Raw genomic sequence first — 19,391 nt, 5'->3', positions numbered from 1 at the left:
ACACGAAAAACCGTTCAGTATCAGTTTTTTTAGACTAATCTTTGGATTGTATACCCGTCAAGCTTTACTTCAGTTAACACAGTAACCATAAAAGTACATCAAAAACACACAGTTAAAATAAGACTCAGGATAGTCCAAGAATAAAGATAAAAACATTGACAGGGGCAAGCCACTAATTCATACCTGGAATAGAAAAAAGAGGCCTCAAAAGGCGAAACATATAGGGCCTGCATGTTGTTTGCTAAGTCAAACCACATATAAAGTTATCTTCTACCCAGTATAGTAATGTCAAAAAAAGTGCAATATACTAAATACAAAATTACATGGCTTCAGCAAAGCAATGACCAAAAAATATACAAAAATAAGAGTATAAAATACGTGGTGCTGTTCCATCATTTTTTGAGAAACTGCATAGAATACCACAGATAAATGTCCATTTAAATTAAAACTGCATTAATTTCCTTCTAATAATAGCACATTTAAATAATGAACAGATGAACAAGTTACTTACCTTCGGTAACGATATATCTGTAAGAAACATTAGTTAGTTAGATTCCTCACCTTAGAGTATCCCAAGGCGTCAGGCTGGATCCGGAAAGATTTTTCGTCAGCAATACCCTTGCATGTCGCTAGGCGTCGTCTGCGGCTCCGTGTCCGCCGTCGGCGTCGTGTGCCGTGATGACGTCAGAGTACTTAGACACAGCGCCTCGCACGCGGACGTCAGTTCTTGAACATAGCTTTCCGCACCAGGAACACAGTGCCATGCAAGAGACCGACACTGCTGCCAAAAAATTCTAGGGCCCTGAAAGGGATAACCTCAACCCTAGAAATCGGTTCGCAGAACGGGGAGGATGGGTGGGTCGGTGAGGAATCTAACTAACTAATGTTTCTTACAGATATATCGTTACCAAAGGTAAGTAACTTGTTCATCTGAAAGAAACACGTTAGATTCCTCACCTTAGAATAGATACCACAGCAATACCAACCCGGTGGTGGGTCTGCGAACCAAGATCACACCAGAAAGTCCTGGAGAACAGAACGGCCAAAGAAGCCATCTCTCCGGACTTGGCTGTCCAGGCAATAATGTTTAGCAAATGTGTGCAGTGAGGCCCACGTTGCTGCCTGACAGATGTCCTGCAAGGGGACTCCCCGGCCCAGGGCAGTTGTCGCCGCTGTGGCCCGAGTGAAATAGGCCCTCAGCCCTACAGGAGGTTCTTTTTTAGCCAAGGAGTAGCAAGCTTTGATACACCCACCCCTTCTTAGCGCCCACGTAGCCAACAAAGAGTTGGTCGTCCACCCGGAACTGCTTGGTGCGGTCCAAATAAAAGGACAGCGCCCGTTTTGGGTCCAGACGGTGGAGCCTCTCTTCCTCTTTCGAAGGATGCGGAGGCGGAAAGAAGGTGGGCAACGTAACAGACTGCCCGATGTGAAAGGCAGTTACCACCTTAGGGAGAAAGGAAGGACGAGTCCTGAGAACAACTTTGTCCGGATGGACAGAAAGGAAAGGAGGCTTAGAAGAGAGAGCCTGGAGCTCACTCACCCTTCTAGCAGAGGTGATGGCTAGCAGGAAAGCAAGCTTAAGCGTCAAGAGACGAAGGGGACAATTATGAAGCGGCTCAAAGGGAGCGCACATCAAAAACGTCAAGACCAGATTCAAATCTCACTGAGGCATTGCGAAAGGGACAGGAGGAAACATGTGAGCAATGCCCTTAAAGAAGAGAGAAACAACAGGGGATTTGAAAAGAGAAGGCTGATCAGGAAGCCGTAAGAAAGCAGAAATAACAGAAAGATAACCTTTTACGCTGCCCAGAGCAGAGCCCTAATGGGCCATGGAAAGAAGAAAGAGGAGAACGTCAGAAAGAGGGGCGGAAAGGGGATCCACAGCCTTTGCTGTGCACCATGCCACAAATTTGTTCCACCTGCAGGCGTATACCGATTTTGTGGAGGGACGCCTGGCTGCCAGAACAACATTACAGACCTCAGGAGGCAAGTCAAATGGCTTCAACTGCCGCCGCTCAATCTCCACGCATGGAGGTGAAGGCTGGATAGGTTCGGGTGGAGGACCGTCACCTGCTGCTGCGACAGAAGGTCCTCCTGAAGAGGCAGTCGTATCGGGGGATCGATCGACACACTGAGTAGCTCGGGATACCAGAATCTTCGTGCCCAATCCGGAGCCACCAAGATGACTTGGGCTCGGTCGCGCTTGATCTTCTTCAGCACTCCGGGCAGAAGTGGTATAGGCGGAAAGGCGTACAACAGATCGCAACTCCACTCGCGATGAAAGGCATCCCCGAGCGAGTGCCGCCTTGGAAACTCCAACGTGCAGAACTGCTGGCTTTGCGTGTTCTCTTCGGTGGCGAATAGATCTAACCAAGGCTCTCCCCACTGCCGAAAGAGGCCTTGCGCCACGTCAAGAGTTTAGACGCCATTTGTGATCCATCATGCACCGGCGGCTGAGTTCGTCTGCTCTGGCGTTCAGAGAGCCTGCCAGATGTTGAACCACCAGGGTGAAGCCCTGATGTTCCAGCCATGTCCAGAGTCCTGACAAAGGGTCCACGACCCCACCCCGCCTTGTTTGTTGCAATACCACATGGCTGTGGTGTTGTCCGTGAACACCTGCACTACACTTCCCCGGACAGAGGGAAGGAATGCCTTCAGTGCAAGCCGGATCGCCCTCAGCTCCAGAAGGTTGATATGGAGCCGGGACTCCGCCGGAGACCAGAGGCCTCTCATCTCCGCCTCTCCCATTTGGCCTCCTCATCCTAGGACAGACGCATCCGTCACCACTACGTGCTCTGGTTGGGGTAGGGAGAGGGATCTGCCACTGACCCAATCGCGATCCGTGCAACTGTCTTGCAGTGCCCTCCGAGATCAGGACATGGTCGGACAGGTTTCCCCGATGCTGGGCCCACTGAAACTTCAGGTCCCACTGCAGAGCCCGCATTCGCCACCTGGCGTGATGCACCAACAGGATGCAGGAGGTCATCAGACCCAGAAGCCGCAGCACCAACCTGACCGAAACCCAGGATAGAGGCCGAAAGATGGGAATCAGAGCCTGAATATCCCAGACCCGCTGTTCCGGAGGATAGGCCCAGAACTGCGCCGAGTCCAGAACCGCTCCGATGAAGAGGAGCTTCTGGGAGTGAGTCAGATGCGACTTCGGCATGTTGATGGAGAACCCCAGCGAATGCAAGAGGTCAGCCGTAGTCTGAAGGTGGGAGACGACTGCCTGGGGCGAGCCCGCCTTCAACAACCAGTAGTCGAGATAGGGGAAGACCGAAACCCCTGATCTGCGCAGATGAGCTGCGACCACCGCCATCACTTTCGTGAACACCCGAGGGGCACTGGCGAGGCCGAAGGGGAGCACGGTAAACTGAAAATGCTCCTTGCCCACCGTGAATGGCAGGTAACACCGGTGGGCCGGCAGGACGGGGATGTGGAAGTAAGCGTCCTGCAAGTCCAACGCTACCATCCAGTCTCCAGGGTCTAGGGCAGTCAGAACCTGAGCTACAGTGAGCATCTTGAACTTCTCTTTTCGGAGGAAGGTGTTGACGCTCCTGAGGTCCAAGATAGGGCGTAGGCCCCCTTTGCCCTTCTTGGGAACCAGAAAGTAGTGGGAATAACAACCACAACCTACTTCTGGACTAGAAACGCGCTCGATTGCCCCCTTGGCCAAGAGGGCCGTAACTTCCTCCTGCAGAAGTTGCAAGTGATCCCCCGAAATTCGGTGGCACTGTGGTGGCATGGCTGGAGGGGTCACCTCGAAGGGGAGGGAGTAGCCCCTTCGGACGATTTGCAGCACCCACCTGTCCGATGTAATAGTGCGCCAGTGGAGCAGGTGATGGCGACTCTGCCTCCCACTGGCGTGGAATGGGCCTGAAAGCTCGGACTAGGAGGGCTTTGAGGCAGATGCCGCTAGGGTATATTTGAACGGACCGGCACGTTGTCCCCCAGTAACGCCTCGGCGGAATCCACGTCCGCAAGGAGGTTGGTTCTGTGGCCTGTGGCTAGGCGGACATGAGGGGGCGCCCCTTTCTTGGCCACGAAAGGGACGAAAAGCGGAAGTTTGCGAGCGCGGGCCGAGAGGCCCAAGGACTTGGCCGTAGCCCTGGAGTCCTTAAAGCGCCAAAAAGGCGACTGCCATCGAAGGGCATGTCCATGAGGGTGCTCTGGACATCCCCAGAAAAACTCGTAGGCCATGAAAAGGCGAATGCACAATAACAGAGTTATTGGAGGGATTTGCTCATTAGGAAGGTTTTCGCTTCCTTTTTGAAGCGCGACAAAGTAGGAATTCTTCTGATGGAGGGAGGTAGCGAGTTCCAGATTCTTGGTGCGGCCCCAGAGAACGCTCGGTTATATGATTTTACATTGCGGAAGCGGAGGGGCTAGAGGACACGGTCTCTGGTGGACCGAGAGTTTCTGGTTCTCCCAGATATATCACATTTCTGGGCGAGATACTTCGGGGTGTTCGTGTACAAGGCTTTGTGAGTGATGCTGGCCGCCTGGAGAGGGATTCTGCCTTCAAGAGGAAGCCAGTTCATGGCCTTCAGATGTGGTGAAATGAGGTCAAATATTTTTGAGCCAGAGAGTCTAGCTGCTGCGTTGAGGCAAGCTTTTAGCGGGGCCGTCAAAGTCTTGGGTAGGCCAGATAGGATAGAGCAGCCGTATTAAATTCTGGAGATAACTAACGCCTGAACTGCGGTTTTTAGGTTGGCAGTATCAAGGAAGGGTTTTAGTTTTCTCAAGTAGCTCAGATGGAACCTGGCAGTTTTGGCCATCGAATTGGTGTGTTCATGCATATTCAGTTTGCAATCCAAGGTTATCCCGAGCGATTTGGCAGAACCCACTATATGTTGGTGTGCAGTTGAGTGCTGTGATCGAGTTAATCCATTCAGGAATGTCACTGGATATTTTTTTGAGGGGGGGGGGGGGGGGGGAGGGTGAGGGGGGAGAGAGAGAGATGAGAAGGAACTCCGTTTTATGGGCATTCAATTTGAGCTGGCTGTTGGCAAGCCATTGAACAATCAGATTCAGGGCATCATACAGATAGGTAATCTCCTCAAGAGATGAGATTTTGATGTATATCTCAGTGTCATCGGTGTACATGTGAAAGGAGATGTTGGCCGTGCGAAGAATTTCAGCTAGTGGGTCACAGTAGAGATTAAAGAGGGTAGAGGACAGAGTAGAGCCTTGAGGGACACCGATACCGATTGAGGAAGGAGCAGATAGGTTGTTGTTGACTAAGAATCTCTGGGTGGGGTTCTGGAGGAAGGAACGGAACCAGTTGATGACGGTACCTCCTGTGTTCAAGAAGTTTCTCATGGTTGACTGTGTCGAAAGCTGAGGAGAGATCCAGAAGGATCAAGAGACAGGTTTTGCCTTGGTCTAGGGCTAGAAGAGCATCGTCTACGATGTGAAGAATAGTGGTTTCATTCCTATGCCCTGGCCTGAACCCAGATTGGAAATCGTCAAGTAAATTGAAATCAGCGATGTGTTGGCTTAGTTGTAGCTGCACACATTTCTCCAGCACTTTTGCAAGAAGAGGAATATAATCGAAATAGGTCTGTAGCGGTCTGGAATTTCCAGGTTCAGAGTGGGTTTTTTTGGATGGGGATGACTTGCCCGGTTTTCAGGGAGTCAGGTATGGAACCTTGAAGAAGGGAAGCATTGATAATTGTAGTCCAGATGGGAACGATGAGTGGGGAGGTCGCTGCCAAGCAGTTGGAGGGGAGAGGGTCGTTGAAGTAGGTGTTCGATTTTAAGGAGGCTAGAATTTTAGAGATGGACTGGTCATCATAATGTTCGAAGTTGGACCAGTAAGCCTTGTGTTTGGGTGTTGTTTGGAGGGGACGAGAGGGGAGAAGGGCTCCAGTAGGAAGAGAAGGGCAGTTTGAGGTGGCATGGAGTTCGTTACCTAGCGAATTGATTTTGGTTGTGAAGAAGGAGGAGAACTCATCGCAGGTTATTAGGGATTTAGTTGTTTCTTTTGATGACTTTGCTAGTTTGTTTGATTGAAGTTTGACTATTTCGAAGAGTTTGCGGGGTCCGTTCTTGGCATTTCCCAGTTCTGATTTGAAGAACTCTTTTTTGGACAAGAGGATATTCTTGTTGTAAGTATTTCTGGCCTGGCGGAGAAGTTCAAGATGGGAGGCTGAGGGTGCTGTCTCCAGTTTCTTTCTTTAAGTCGGAGAGCTCTCCTTTCGCTATTGAGGTGTCTGCAGAACCAGGGGTTTTTGTCTTTGATTTGGGACCTTTCGAGCTTTAACGGGCCAGATCATCCAAAATGTTAGTCATAGTCGAATTGTAGTGCTCTGTGAGGTCGTTGACCTTAGAAAGATTAGGGGGGGAATTGAAGGTCGCTCTCGCAGCGAGCTGTCAGCTTCTCGAGGTCAAGGCTCTTAGTGTCTCTGAGAAAGCGTTTTTGTTTCACCGGTTGCCCAAGACATTTCAGGCAGTAGTTATGAAGGTGTTGGCGTGGTGGTCTGACCAGTCGCATGGCTCAATTGAATTCAGCCTGACCGCTGATGCCTTAGCGATTATCCAATCCAAAGTAGCGCCTTCAGTGTTGGTAGATAGGATGCATGCCTGTGTGAGTGATTTGGTCAGCGAGGAAGACCTTGACAGCGTTGACTTGGGAATCATTGGGGTCGTTCCAATGTAGATTTAAAGTCACCAAGAAAAATGTCATTGGAGGAGGGGGGGGGGGAAGGGGGGTACATTAGCAGTGATGATTTCCATGAGGAGATCCGTGAAATTGTCGTTCTTGCCTGGGGGGTGATAGAGGATGTGCAATTTGCATAATTGAGTAGTGTTGTTACTAATGGAGAGAGCTAGAAATTCACAGGAGTCCGTGGGTTCTGTGACAAGGAGGTCTGAGCGGTAGATGCATGCAATGCCTCCCCCTTTTTTATTTGTCTATCGAGTCTAATGATGTTATAGCTAGGTGGTACCAATAGATCAAGGTACGGAGATGAGGAATCATTGAGCCACGACTCGGTTAGGATATGGCTTGGGATGAGGGCGGCGATGTCCGAGGCGTGTTTCGCAGCTGAACGACAATTAATAAGGGGGCCAGGTAGTGGAGCATCGGTACGAGTGTTGTAAGAAGGGGAGGTTAAAAGTACTTGTGTTGTTGCTGGTTACCCCTTTATTACGAATCGAAGATGATCTATTGGTGTTGACTGCAATAGTGGGAATCAGGCAACCGACTTCCTTGTTAGGAGAACCGGGGGGGGGGGCCTTGGGGGAGGTCATGTAAGATGTAATGAGGGCTAGAGTTTCCTTCTCCGAGAGGTAGTTTGCAAGTTTGTGAGGGCGAAGGTGTCTGCTGGCCAGCGGCATGGGCTGTAGGTTGGGAATGGTGAGCAGGGGAAGGGCTGAGTTAAGGGAGGGCTTAAAGGTGGCGATAGAGTGTTCAGTGAGGAGAAGGATGTTCTCCAGATCAAATAAGAATTTCTGGATTTTCTGAACTATGATGGATGCTCTGGTGTTCAGGGTTTCAAAGTCCAGAGGTGTAGATTGTGCTTGCGGGCAAGGGAAAAGGGGGACAGGACAGGGTCTGGAGGCATGAGTGGTCAGACAGGTGGGGGAGCTCACCCCCTTATATCTAAGTTACTAGGAGGAGGGGGGAGAGGAGGGCTAGGCAAGCTCCGAGAGGAGGTGGTTCCGAGACTGTTGCGGGTAAAGTTAGGTAAGAAGGGGTTGAGGTGATTGTTAGTTGCTAGGCAAGGAAAGGAGGCGGGGGCGGCAGCAGAGATATTGGCGGATGCTAGGGGGTAGGGGAAGTGGAGGGGAGATCTCTGAACGCAATAGGGGAGATACCATCTCTGGATTTGGACTGATTGGAGAACACATTGGGAGGGTTCGTGCCAATCCGACCTGTGGGAGTGAGAGAGGGAGTGGAAGGGGGAACAGCCACTAAATAAAGAGTGTGGTGGACTTGACCAAGTAGAAGAGGGACTGGAAGTATGTGGAGAAGGCGAGAATTTAAAAATGTTCCAAAAGAACATAAAACATGGAAGAGTAAGGAAAGAAAAGCGTAAATCTGAGAAGAGATAATTATGGAACCCAGACAACAATACAATAGTACCCTAACCAAACCAGACAACAAAGGTAATCTCATATTTCCTAATGTACCACTAATATGTTAAGAAACAAGGACAAGAGTCACAGTGCCCTTACTTTACCAACATAACCGCTATGGACACACAGGGAATGCATTAATCCACCGTTGCAGTATGGGGAGTGAAGGAGACCACTAAGTGAGGCTACACTTCCACAGCAGACTCTGAGTAGCTGGAGTTTAGAAAACCCGTACACACACTGCGATATACCCCAAAGAGATACAAACATATCAACTACACCGGTGTTTGAGCAGCAGGTGCTATTTTCTGTATGGACCTGATCTGCAAGGAAAGCCCATCAGTCATTCCGTATATGCTTCCTCATTGGGCCCAGGCATGTCCACAGGCATCCCATGGAGATTGTGTGAAAGCCCACAACAACAGAAAAGTTCTGCACCAAAGAGCTAAAGTATGAAGTAGGCGATGAACCTGCAAAACTGTGATACATTACATTCAACGGAAGTGTTAAATTATTAGCAAATTGCAAGACCAGATGATTTGGTTATTTAAAAAGCACATTTGCACAGTGAAGACAGTGAAACAGAATAGATGTCTTAAAATATCTTAAATGAAGTTAAACTTTGAACTCTTATCTGTAAAGTCATAGTCCTTAAGAAACAATAACATTATACATATAGTAGACTTAACAAGCATTGGCATAGCCAATAGGTCTTGCATTTGGGACCTTATAAGTGTTTAGCCATGCAGTTGGTGTTGTTGCACCAAGGATATTCTGCTGCATAACTAAATACTTATAGGGTGCAAAAAGTGAGACCTTTTGGCTATGCCAATGCTGGTTTGTTTTTTGTTGCTGTTTTGTTTAAGGGCCAGATCTACAATAGCTGGACATGGTTTTTGTTGCCAGTTCTTTGCATCAAATGAACTTGTTTTCATTGCTCTGAATGTTGTTTCCATTCTGGTTGTAGGAAGCAGTCATTCCCAGTGGTGTGGGGGCTGCCCATGTGCCGAACTTTGCAAATGACGGCTGGTGGTGTGTGCCTGGTGGAAGCGTGCACCGAAGGCTGGTAGTGTGTGTGCCTGGTGGAAGTGTGCACTGATGGCTGGTGGTGTGTGTGTGTGCCTGGTGTAAAAGCGTGCACTGACGGCTGGTGGTGTGTGTGCCTGATGGAAGCGTGCACTGGCGGCTGGTGGTGTGTGTGCCTGGTGTAAGCGTGCACTGACTGGTGGTGTGTGCCCCTGGTTGAAGAGTGCACTGACAGCTGGTGGTGTGTGTGCCTGGTGGAAGCATGCACTGGCGGCTGGTGGTGTGTGTGCCTGGTGAAAGTATGCACTGATTGAGTGTGCGCCTGGTGGAAGCAGGAGCATTCACAGCAATAGAAGAAACAAATGAAACTGACGGAGAGGGATGGGGAGAAAGTAGGGGGGAGTGCGAGCAGAGGTGCCTGATTACAGCAATAAAAACACAGATGGCAGCTGTGCACGTGCACACGCTCGTGAACGCAAGCCGGAGGCCAGCAAAAGCCTCTGGTGGCACTTTTAAAAGCCACTTACTAAATGTCTCGAAGAGACCGAATGCGCGCTCTCAGGCGAGACCTAAAAAACCAGCACCTGCATGATGCAAACGCCCAAAATTGATACTGTACTCAATAGGTCTTCACTCTCATAAGAGCAGACAGTTGTACTGCATGTCACCTTTAAGGCTGAGCCCCAACCTCTGTAAATCCGCATTTGCATTTATTTACTTGTTTGAAAGCAGCATGTTTTAATTACCAATGCATAACTGGGAATGTAAATCATATTTTAAAAATACCAGAGGGCTTAATCATTCAATGCAAAGCAACAGGAATTGTAGTGTCCTGAACATGACTGCAAAAAAAAGAATAATTTGGCAGGTTCTTACCGGAGGCGACTTGTCCATGCATTGCTGTAGTGATGGGTACCACGTGAGTTCCGTTTTGCGTTACCGCTTTGATAGGTAGCTGGTGCTGTCCTAGAGGGGCCTGCTGCACTATTGTGACAGTCTGTAGTGGCGTGGCCTGAGATGTCTGTATGATACGGTTAGCTGCTCCCAAGGTTGCATGACTAATGGCAGGAATAGGCTCCACTTTAACTGGAAAAGGATACAAAAAAACTTTTTTTGTTGTTTTTTAAGTGCCAACATAGGAATTTCTGATTGACAAACTGAATACCTGCAATTCAATTTATCAAGTGGTTAATATGCTACTTGGAAATACATATTTAATAAACTGTAGAAAAATGTCAAGGTCTTCACTTCTCATTTCTTAAAAGTACTGTACTGGCTTTAGTTAAGCGTTGGGGTAAAATACAAGCACAGGAGAATTTTGTCCTGCCATTGACATTTTTCTGGCTAGCTAGTATATTTCCACCAGGGAAACAGACAATAATGGGTCCGAAGGAGGTGCTCCATCTTTTTTCTTCACTGTGTGATCAGAGAAGTGCTCTTGAATACTGGGTAGAACTAAAGCGTGCCCCCATTTTGAGTAAGGGTCCTCAAGCAGACTATATAGTGTTTGGCAGCAGAACTGCAGTACAGGGAAGGATTTTAAAAATGTTAACCTGTACCCGAGATGAGAATTCCTACTGCCTCACCCCAGCTAACGTGCTGTGGAGTATTCATAACTGTGGTCCCATGCTTTTAGCATCTGTGGGACACATAAGCATATGATGTGTGGTGTGTTTGCTTTGTGTGTGCCTGGTGAAAGGTGGGGTCTAACTGGAACTAGTGTGCATGCTGCATCAAATGGCCCCTTTCTTTCAGGGAGGCTGCTTATGTACGTATGTATTCATAAAGTATTTCTATAGCGTGAACCTGGCCAAAAGGCAACGAAGAGCTGTACATGGTCAAAGACAAGCATAAAGTCAACGAGTAAGAGGAAATATAGCTGGGTTTAGGATGATTAATGCATTGTGATGTAGTGTTCGTTAAAGAGGTAAGTCTTCAACCTTTTCCTAAATTGGAGCAGCCTTGTGGTGGTCTTGATGGACACGGGGATGTTGTTCCAGATTCTGGATACTCGGAAACAATAGCTTTATAAATTATGAAGCTGAGTGCTGGCAAGGGGAGCCAATGAAGTTCCATCAGGATCGGGGTGATGTGATCATATTTCGTTGTGCCCGGATGAAACATGTTGCAGTATCTAGGATGCATCTAATGGGTGCCAGTGTGGAGGCTGGGAGTCCATGGAGTAAGTATCCACCATCCAGATGCAAGAGTACGAGGGCTTGGACAGCAGTTTTGAGGTTGCTTCCTGTAAGAAATATGCTTATACTGGAATACTAGCCTGTAAAAAGCCCTTTCCAAGTTCCTCTCTTCAAAGACTGATCTACTTCGTGGAAGGTCATTAGCCTGTGCCTTTGCTCAGAGTTTAACTTCCTCAATTTCATAGGCCATGTAGCACCCCAACTAGGAGAATTCAAATCTCTTTGCACAAAGTAAATCTTTTCCTAAAGTGCTTGAAGCCACCTGCCTTGATGTTATAACTTCTGCCTGATTTGGGGCATTTTCCACTCCCTGTTATAATTGCTCACAACCAGGAAGTAATGCTTGATGACAAGCTTTCTTTTGCTCCACAAATTGACAACTGCTACTCCCCATTTCCTTCTGCTAGACACATTGTGTTTGCACAAACACAAACAGTTTTTGGTCATTCAAGCCATAATATTTTCTAGATTGGATTATTGCACTTCACTGTATTTGGACCTTTCAAATCATTTGCCCCATCGCCTGTCGTTGATCCAAAACAATGCTGCTTAATTTTTCTCCATTTCTACACTGGCTTCCTACTAGGACAAGAGCCTGGACAAAATGCTTATGCATCTGTCAGAACACTCTACGTAAGTGACGCCACAGCTTTCTTTCGGATATCCTTAATTTATCAGTGTCACAATATATGTTTCAATCTGTCAATTGTTTTAAACAGATAATTTCTAGAACCAGAAAAACACTGAAGTGAGGCTAATTATTTTTATATGAGACATGTAACGCTTGGAACTCATCCATTTCATATATGTTCTCTTTTAGATAGCTTCCAATTCAGAAAGGTCCTTGAAGTTGGCTATTTGCTTAACTGACCTGAATGTTCTTATTGGATCTTGTCCAATTTAGCAATCTGTGCCAGAATCTACTTGCTACAATTTGCACTCTCAGTTCTCCAACACCAGATCGACTTATTTGGGAAGGCAAATGCTACTTACCAGTATGCATCTGTTCTTGGCATGTAGAGCTGCAGATCCACACACTTAGTATAGATCGCCATCTGGTGTTGGGGCCGGATGTTTGCACTTGTTTTTGTCCTGGAAAGTCTTTGGAAGTCATGAGATAGGGGATTCCTTTGGATTATAGTGCGCATGGGCATCGGCTCTATCCTCAGATTGTTATTCGCCAGCAGGGAAATGATGGAGCTTTGTAAGAAACAGGAAAGATGCTCATGTATGCTGTATCTAAATAAGATGGTACTGGAACAGATAAAAGTAGCTGGGGAGGCGGGTGGGCGTGTGTGGATCTGCAGCTCTACATGCCAAGTACAGATACATATGCCGTTCGAGGCATATGAGCTGCAGATCACACACTAAGCATAGATTGTATAGCAGTACCCATCCTTAGCGGCGACCACCAGTATCTGCTGCAGTAGTTTGAAATAGTGTTTTGAGAATAGCCTTGCCCACACTAGCTTGTTGTTTTGTTTGCACATCCACACAATAGTGTTTTGTGAATGTGTGCGGTGTAGACCATGTAGATGCCCTGCAGATGTCATCTAAGGGAATGTTCCCTAAAAATGCCATAGAAGTCCCTATCTTTCGTGTAGAGTGGGCTTTCGGAGGAACAGATAAGGTACGTTTTGCTTTGTGGTAGCAAATTTATATGCATTTAACGATCCATCTAGCTATCCCAGACTTTGATATGGGGTTGCCTTTGTGTGGTGGTGAGAAAGACACAAAAAGTTGTTTGGTCTTACGAAAAGGTTGTGTTCTCTCGATATAATAAAGCAATGCTCTTTTAACATCTAAAGTATTAAGAGCTCTTTCTGCGACTGTCTGTGGTTGCGAGAAAAATACGGGCAACTCCACAGACTGATTGAGGTGGAAGGGAGAAATTACTTTTGGAAGGAATTAAGGATTAGTTCGTAGAACAACCTTATTATGATGGATTTGCAAAAAAGGTTCCTGGATAGTTAGTGCTTGTAGCTCACTAACTCTCCTAAGAGCAGTAATGGCTACTAGGAAAGCTACTTTCCATTTTAAGAATTGTAGCGCACATGTATGTAGAGGTTCAAAAGGAGGGCACATTAGTCTTGTGAGAACGATGTTTAAATTCCACACAGGTGAGGGAGGAACTCTGGGAGGAATTATCCTTTTAAGGCCTTCCATAAAGGCTTTGATGGCAGGTACCCTGAAAAGTGAGAAGTGTTGTCTATTTTGTAGGTATGTTGCTATGGCAGCAAAGTGCAGTCTAATACGACGTATAGGCTAAGTTGCACCTTTAGAGGTGAAGAAGGTACCCTATGATGTGTTGGATAGACACGTCTAGGAGATTGATGGTGTTATGACAATATATCACAAATTGCTTCCACTTGGCTGCATAGCAGGCTCTAGTGGTGGGACGTCTAGCTTCTCTAATGACGTTCATACAGTCAGGGGGAAGATTAAGGTAACCAAACTCTAGGACTTCTGGAGCCATATCGCAAGGTTGAACTGAGCTGGGTCCGGGTGTCTGATCTCTCCACGGTTCTGGGTTAAGAGGCGTGGTGAGAGGTGCAATTTTTGGTGTGGCACTACGGACAGTTCCAGTAATGTGGTGTACCACGGTTGTCTGGCCCAAGTTGGAGCAACTAGAATGAGAGTCAGTGAGTTTTGCTGTAGTTTGCGCACCACCAGTGGAATGAGTGGGAGAGGTGGAAAAGTGTACGCAAATCTGCCTGACCAATTCATCTTTATCGCATTGCCTTTGGACAATGGGTGTGGATATCTGGCGGCGAAGCTTGGGCATATGGCGTTTTCGTGGGTGGCTAAGGGGTCTAGCTGTGGTTGCCCCCACATTTGAAAGAACGGCTGAAGAACTTGTGGATGAAGTTCCGACTCGTGGGTTTGTTGTGTTTGAATACTTAACAGATCGGCTATGGTGTTTTGGACTCCCGGGACATGTTGGGCTAGGCGAAAAATATTCTGAGGTATACCCCATCTCCATATGCTCTGTGCTAGGCGAGAGCTGCAGAGTGTGTCCAGCCTTGTTTCTGTATGTAGTACATGGCTGTCATGTTGTCCGTGCGGACTAAGACAGCCTTGCCTGATATTTGCTTTTGGAATGCTTTTAAGGCTAGGAATATGGCTAGAAACCCCAGGTGGTTGATGTGGAGTAACTTTTGTTGAGGTGTCCACCTGCCCTGCATGCTGTGATGTAATAGGTGAGCTCCCCAGCCGGAGAGCGATGCGTCCGCTGTCATGACAATTTGAGCAACTGGCTCTAGGAACAGTCGCCCTTTGGAAAGGTTTTTGGTGTTCCACCACTGCAGAGAGCAATGAGTGCGACCGTCTACCAACACCAGATCTGTTAGCTGACCTTGAGCTTGGTTCCATTGGCGTGCTAAGCACTCCTGTAGCAGACACATTTGGAGTCTTGCGTGAGGCACTATAAATATGCAAGAGGCCATCATCCCCATGAGTTGCATGAACAGCCGAGCTGGAAGAGAGTGTTGAGGTTTGGGGATGAGAGCCTGCATGCTTGCTTGCTATTCTGGCTGGAGTGGGATAGGCCAGCGCTTTTGAGGTGTCTATTGTGGCACCTAGGTACTGTTGTATGTGGGAGGGTTGTAGGTGAGACTTGGGGTGGTTTACTGTGAACCCTAGGTCGTGGAGTAGTTGGATAGTCGCGTGAGTGTGTGTAGTACACTGGTGTTATGAGCTGGCTTTTATGAGCCAGTCGTCGAGATATGGGAAGACGTGAATGTGTTGTCTTCTTAAGTGGGCTGCTACTACCGCTAGGCACTTGGTGAATACCCTTGGTGCTGTTGTGACTCCGAACGGGAGTTCTTTGAATTGATAGTGTTTCCCGTCCACTACGAACCTGAGATACTTCATGTGAGCTGCGTGAATGGGAATGTGGAACTAGGAGTCGGAGGGGTAGCAAGGAAGTCGCCCTGTGAAAGAAGGGGAAGGACCTGCTGAAGTGTGACCATGTGGAAATGGTCTGAGTGTATGTATAGGTTTAGGGGTCTGAGGTCTAAAATAGGTCTCAGAGAGCCGTCTTTCTTTGGTATGAGAAAATACAGAGTGTAAACTCCTGTGTTTTGTTGGCGTAGGGGAACCAGTTCTATTGTATTTTTTTTGGAGGAGGAAGATTACCTCCTGCTTTAGCAGTGATATATGTTCTTGTGACATTGGACGCGGTTTGGGTGGTATGTTTGGGGGGGGTAGAGGTAAGTTAGAGACCGTAACCAGATTAAACTATTTGTAGCACCCACCTGTCTGTGGTGATGTTGGTCCAGACATGAAGGAACTGTTGTAGTCTTTCCCCGACTGGAGTGGAATGGTCTGGGGGAAGCGGAGGTAAGTCATTGAGTAGGGGTGGAGGCAGAGAGCGGGTGTTGTTAGTCTTGCCTCTGCCCTTGCTATTGTTGCCTCTGTAACCTTCTCTCTGGTAACCTCTGGTGAAGGTGGACTGGGTGGGAGCCTTGTAAGAGGTGGAGGGGTTGTCTGATGAGTAGCCTCTGGAGTTGCCTTTGTAGGAGGAGCGATGAAAAGAACGTCTGAGAGCTTGCGACTGCAAGGCTCCCATTGACTTGGCTGTGTCCGGGTCCTTTTTCATTTTATACAGGGAGGAGTCTACATTAGGGCCAAAGAGATGCTCTTGGTCGAATGGTTGGTTCAGGATTGAACTTTGTACCTCATGCTTAAAGCCTGAAATGCGTAGCCAAGCGTGCCTACGCAAAAGGACACTTGTATTTACAGCTCTGGAGGCGGTATCTGCCACATCGAGAGCGCAACGGATGGAGGTATTGGTAATTAGTTTTCCCTCCTGTACCAGGTCATTGGCTTTGTTTTTATATTTGACCGGGAGGTGTTGCAATAGGGACTCTAACTCATCATAGTGTGCCCTATCGTATCTGGCTAGCAGGGCCCTAGTGTTGGCGATGCGCCATATGTTAGCTGCTTGTGAGGCTGTTCTCTTGCCGGAGGCGTCCAAGAGTTTAGACTCTTTGTCGGGTGGGGCTGCGTCACCTGATGTTTGAGAGCCCTCTTTCTGGCATTGGATACCACCATGGAGTCTAATGGAACAGGGCCCTTAATGTAAGCTGGGTCTGTAGGGGCAGCTTTGTATTTTTTCTCAATGCGAGGGTTGATGACTCGAGCCCTAACAGGATCTTTAAATACATCTGGAGCATGCTTAATAACTCCTTTGAGCATGGGTAAAGTAGATGTGGACCTTTGGCTGTTGTCGAAAGAGTCCAACAAGAAATCCTCCTCCACGGGGTCTGTGTGTCGGTCGACCCCGTGGTACTGGGCAGCTCGGTGTACGAGCTGATTGAAGCCCATGGTGTCCTCTGGTGGGGAAGGCCTAGAGGGGTAGATGTCATCTTGCGGGAGAGTAGGGACATCAGGTGTATTATAGTCATCCCAGGGGTCAGGGAAATCAGGTGGATTGGTATCCCCTAGTGGCAGATCGTCCGCACCCCCTCCCCCCCTGTGTCATCAGAGGTGTCATCATCGTCTACTGGTGTAGGAGATGGTGTAGAAGAACGAGAGGGTGAGGGTGGTGGTGGGGGAGGTGGTGTAGAAGGAACTCTAAGAGTGGATGTAGCAATGTCTCTCTTCTTAGGTGGTGGAGCAGGTGTAGGCTTGTCCAGTGGTCTTTTCCTGGAACTTAGTGTCAATTGACCAGTTTTAGGGTCTTTAAACAGTTTTTTGTGCAGGGTCTGGTTGAAAAAGCTCTTCTGATGAAGGTTGGTTTTTCGGCGCCAAGTGTTTTGGTTCCGAGGGCTTTTCGGCCCCGGCCCCGGAGTGTCTTTGGGTTTGGACCTGTGTTGTTTTGCAGTCTCTGTATGCTTTTTCGGTCCCGATGATTTTTCGGCTCCGAAGAGCGTGAGTCAGAACTCTTGGGGAATGGCTTCTTGGTCGGCTCCAAGTATTTTTTCGGTGCCGGCGAGTCGGTGTTCGTTGTTTTCGGTGTCAAAGGCTTTGATGTGGAAGAAGCAGCCGACACAGAGGAGGAGGGCGGCTTCTTTTTCGGTGCCGAAGATTGAGTTTCGGCACCCGAGGCTGGCTGACTCGAGCCAGTCTCGCCTGAAGGCTTCTTTGCCGGGCCCGAGGGCGGGGCGTGGGAAGCGGTGTATCGGTGTGCACCTGGGCCCGAAGCTGAAGGTGTGACCAAAGCCTTTTTTGTATGGAGGGGGTCGGGATCGACGTCTTTACTTACGACCCTCTGTGCCAGAGTGATTTCTTCGACGGAGTCATCGACTTTGGAGGCGCTGACCAGGCCTTCTTCCATCCCGCTCCGGTACATCGATGCCCTCTTGGAAGAGGTCGTCGTGGATGGCTGTCGGCGAGCGAGCCATAGTCCTCCGAGCTCGCCGATCCCGAATGATCTTCTGGAGCGGAAAGAGATACAAGCTGGACAGTCTCTGGCCTCGAGCTCTGGTTACAAGCAGAGGTTACACACCTCATGCAGATCGGTGTGGGGAAACTTCGACCCACATCGAGGACACTTCTTGAATGGAGTCCTTTCCATGAGCCAGATGCTAAGGCCCAGGTAGGCCCGAAGGCCTTCGTCGATGACCGGAATCGAAGACTTCGACTTGGAGAGATGCACGACGAGTAGGGTTCGCGATCGAGACAATACCATAGAAAGAGTGAAGGATTGCGAGTCGAAATGGAATCAGTTTCGAACTGGAGCACGAGAAACACATCCGTGCCCGATGGCGGAAAAAATCTGAGGCTGGAGCCGATGCCCATGCGCACTATGATCCAAAGGAGGAGTCACCTATCTTGTGACTGCCAAAGACTTTCAAGGACAAAAACAAGTGCAAACATCAGGGCCCAACACCAGATGGCGATCTATGCTAAGTGTGTGATCTGCAGCTCATATGCCTTGAACAGAGGAGTATCAGGAATACTATGAACGTGAGACGGCATTTTAATATGCGGACATCAATTTAATGAATGATGAGAGTTCAGTCACTGAAGAAAATATGTGGAATAAGGAAATGGATATTGATCTGGTTTTGATGAGTGTAGTATCTCTGATGAATTGCTGGGTTTTGCCACTGTTCATGAATATATTTCTGTAGAGAATGGTACAGTAATGAGGGGTGCCAAGTCTGTGCCGCCTTTTGGTTTGAGGGAAAAACCATGTTGATAATTCTCATTAAGGTTACAATGCAATTTCAAGTACTAGAAGATGGTTGTATAAAACATTTTGGTGGCCTGGGATGGACCATATGGTAGATCAACAAGTCACATCCTGCACTAAAAAGTATTAGAATTTCTAAATGAGTTATTTTGTAGAGAAGAGATTCTGCAAGAAATTATTTCCGACAACGGTCCAGAATTTGTCAGTGCATATACTAAATGATATTTTACTAGATGTGGTATTAGACCTAAAATAATTGGTTGAGTTGACATTTTCAACAGGGAAGTGAAGGAGGCAAATCAGTTGCCAATAAATGGGAGAATCATTTGGAGGAAAGTGTTCCAATCTAGGCTGCTCGCTTACAGAACCACTCCTAATTCTGTGGCCTTGGCAAGTCCTTTTGAGTTAATGAGAGGGCTGAAGCTGGTGCCATAGTCATTGAGAAATAAGAAAAGAAGCAGTTTTGAAACGGATTTCAACAATATAAGACAGACTGTGGAGAGGTACAAACAATAGAAGAAAATGGGCCCAAAAAAAAAAAAAAAAAAAAAAAAAAAAAAAAAAAAGGTAGTTGTCGCAAACAGTTTATGAAAGTTGGCAATTCGGTACAACTCAAGAAAAAGTGTTGCTGGTAAAGTGGCTGCTTGTTGGTGTATAAATTGATGATGAAACAATATGGAATTTTAATCTTGTTTCAAAGTTGGTGTGTGTGTGAATAATAAATGAATAATGATGTGTTCTTGGACTTGCCTGAAGAACAATTTACTTACCGTCGGTAATGCTTTTTCTGTGGATACAGTATCTGCCTGTGGATTCCTGACCTTTTGAATTATCCCAATGCGGAGCATTCAATGGAAACTTTTCTCCTCAGCTCTCCCACGTCGACGAGGACATCACAATGGAACGACTCCGCATCACATCGGAGCCATAAGAATATCTTGTCG

At 47.7% G+C, this 19,391-nt stretch overlaps 1 protein-coding gene across 1 annotated transcript in view; it reads right to left on the bottom strand.

Moving 5' to 3' along the window:
* The window catches only part of FOXK2 (forkhead box K2), a 278,943-nt gene that overhangs the window by 4,954 nt on the left and 254,598 nt on the right, over nt 1-19,391 (bottom strand). The window contains exon 8 of the mRNA XM_085616785.1: nt 9,985-10,194. Within this exon, the coding sequence (XP_085472911.1) occupies nt 9,985-10,194 (210 nt within the window). The remainder of the gene's footprint in view (nt 1-9,984; nt 10,195-19,391) is intronic.

The sequence above is a fragment of the Triturus cristatus genome, chromosome 7 (assembly GCF_964204655.1).
Source record: "Triturus cristatus chromosome 7, aTriCri1.1, whole genome shotgun sequence".
Taxonomy (NCBI): Eukaryota; Metazoa; Chordata; class Amphibia; order Caudata; family Salamandridae; genus Triturus; species Triturus cristatus.
The sequence above is the reverse complement of the archived record's forward strand: the minus strand, read 5'-3'. Positions and strand labels throughout refer to the sequence as shown.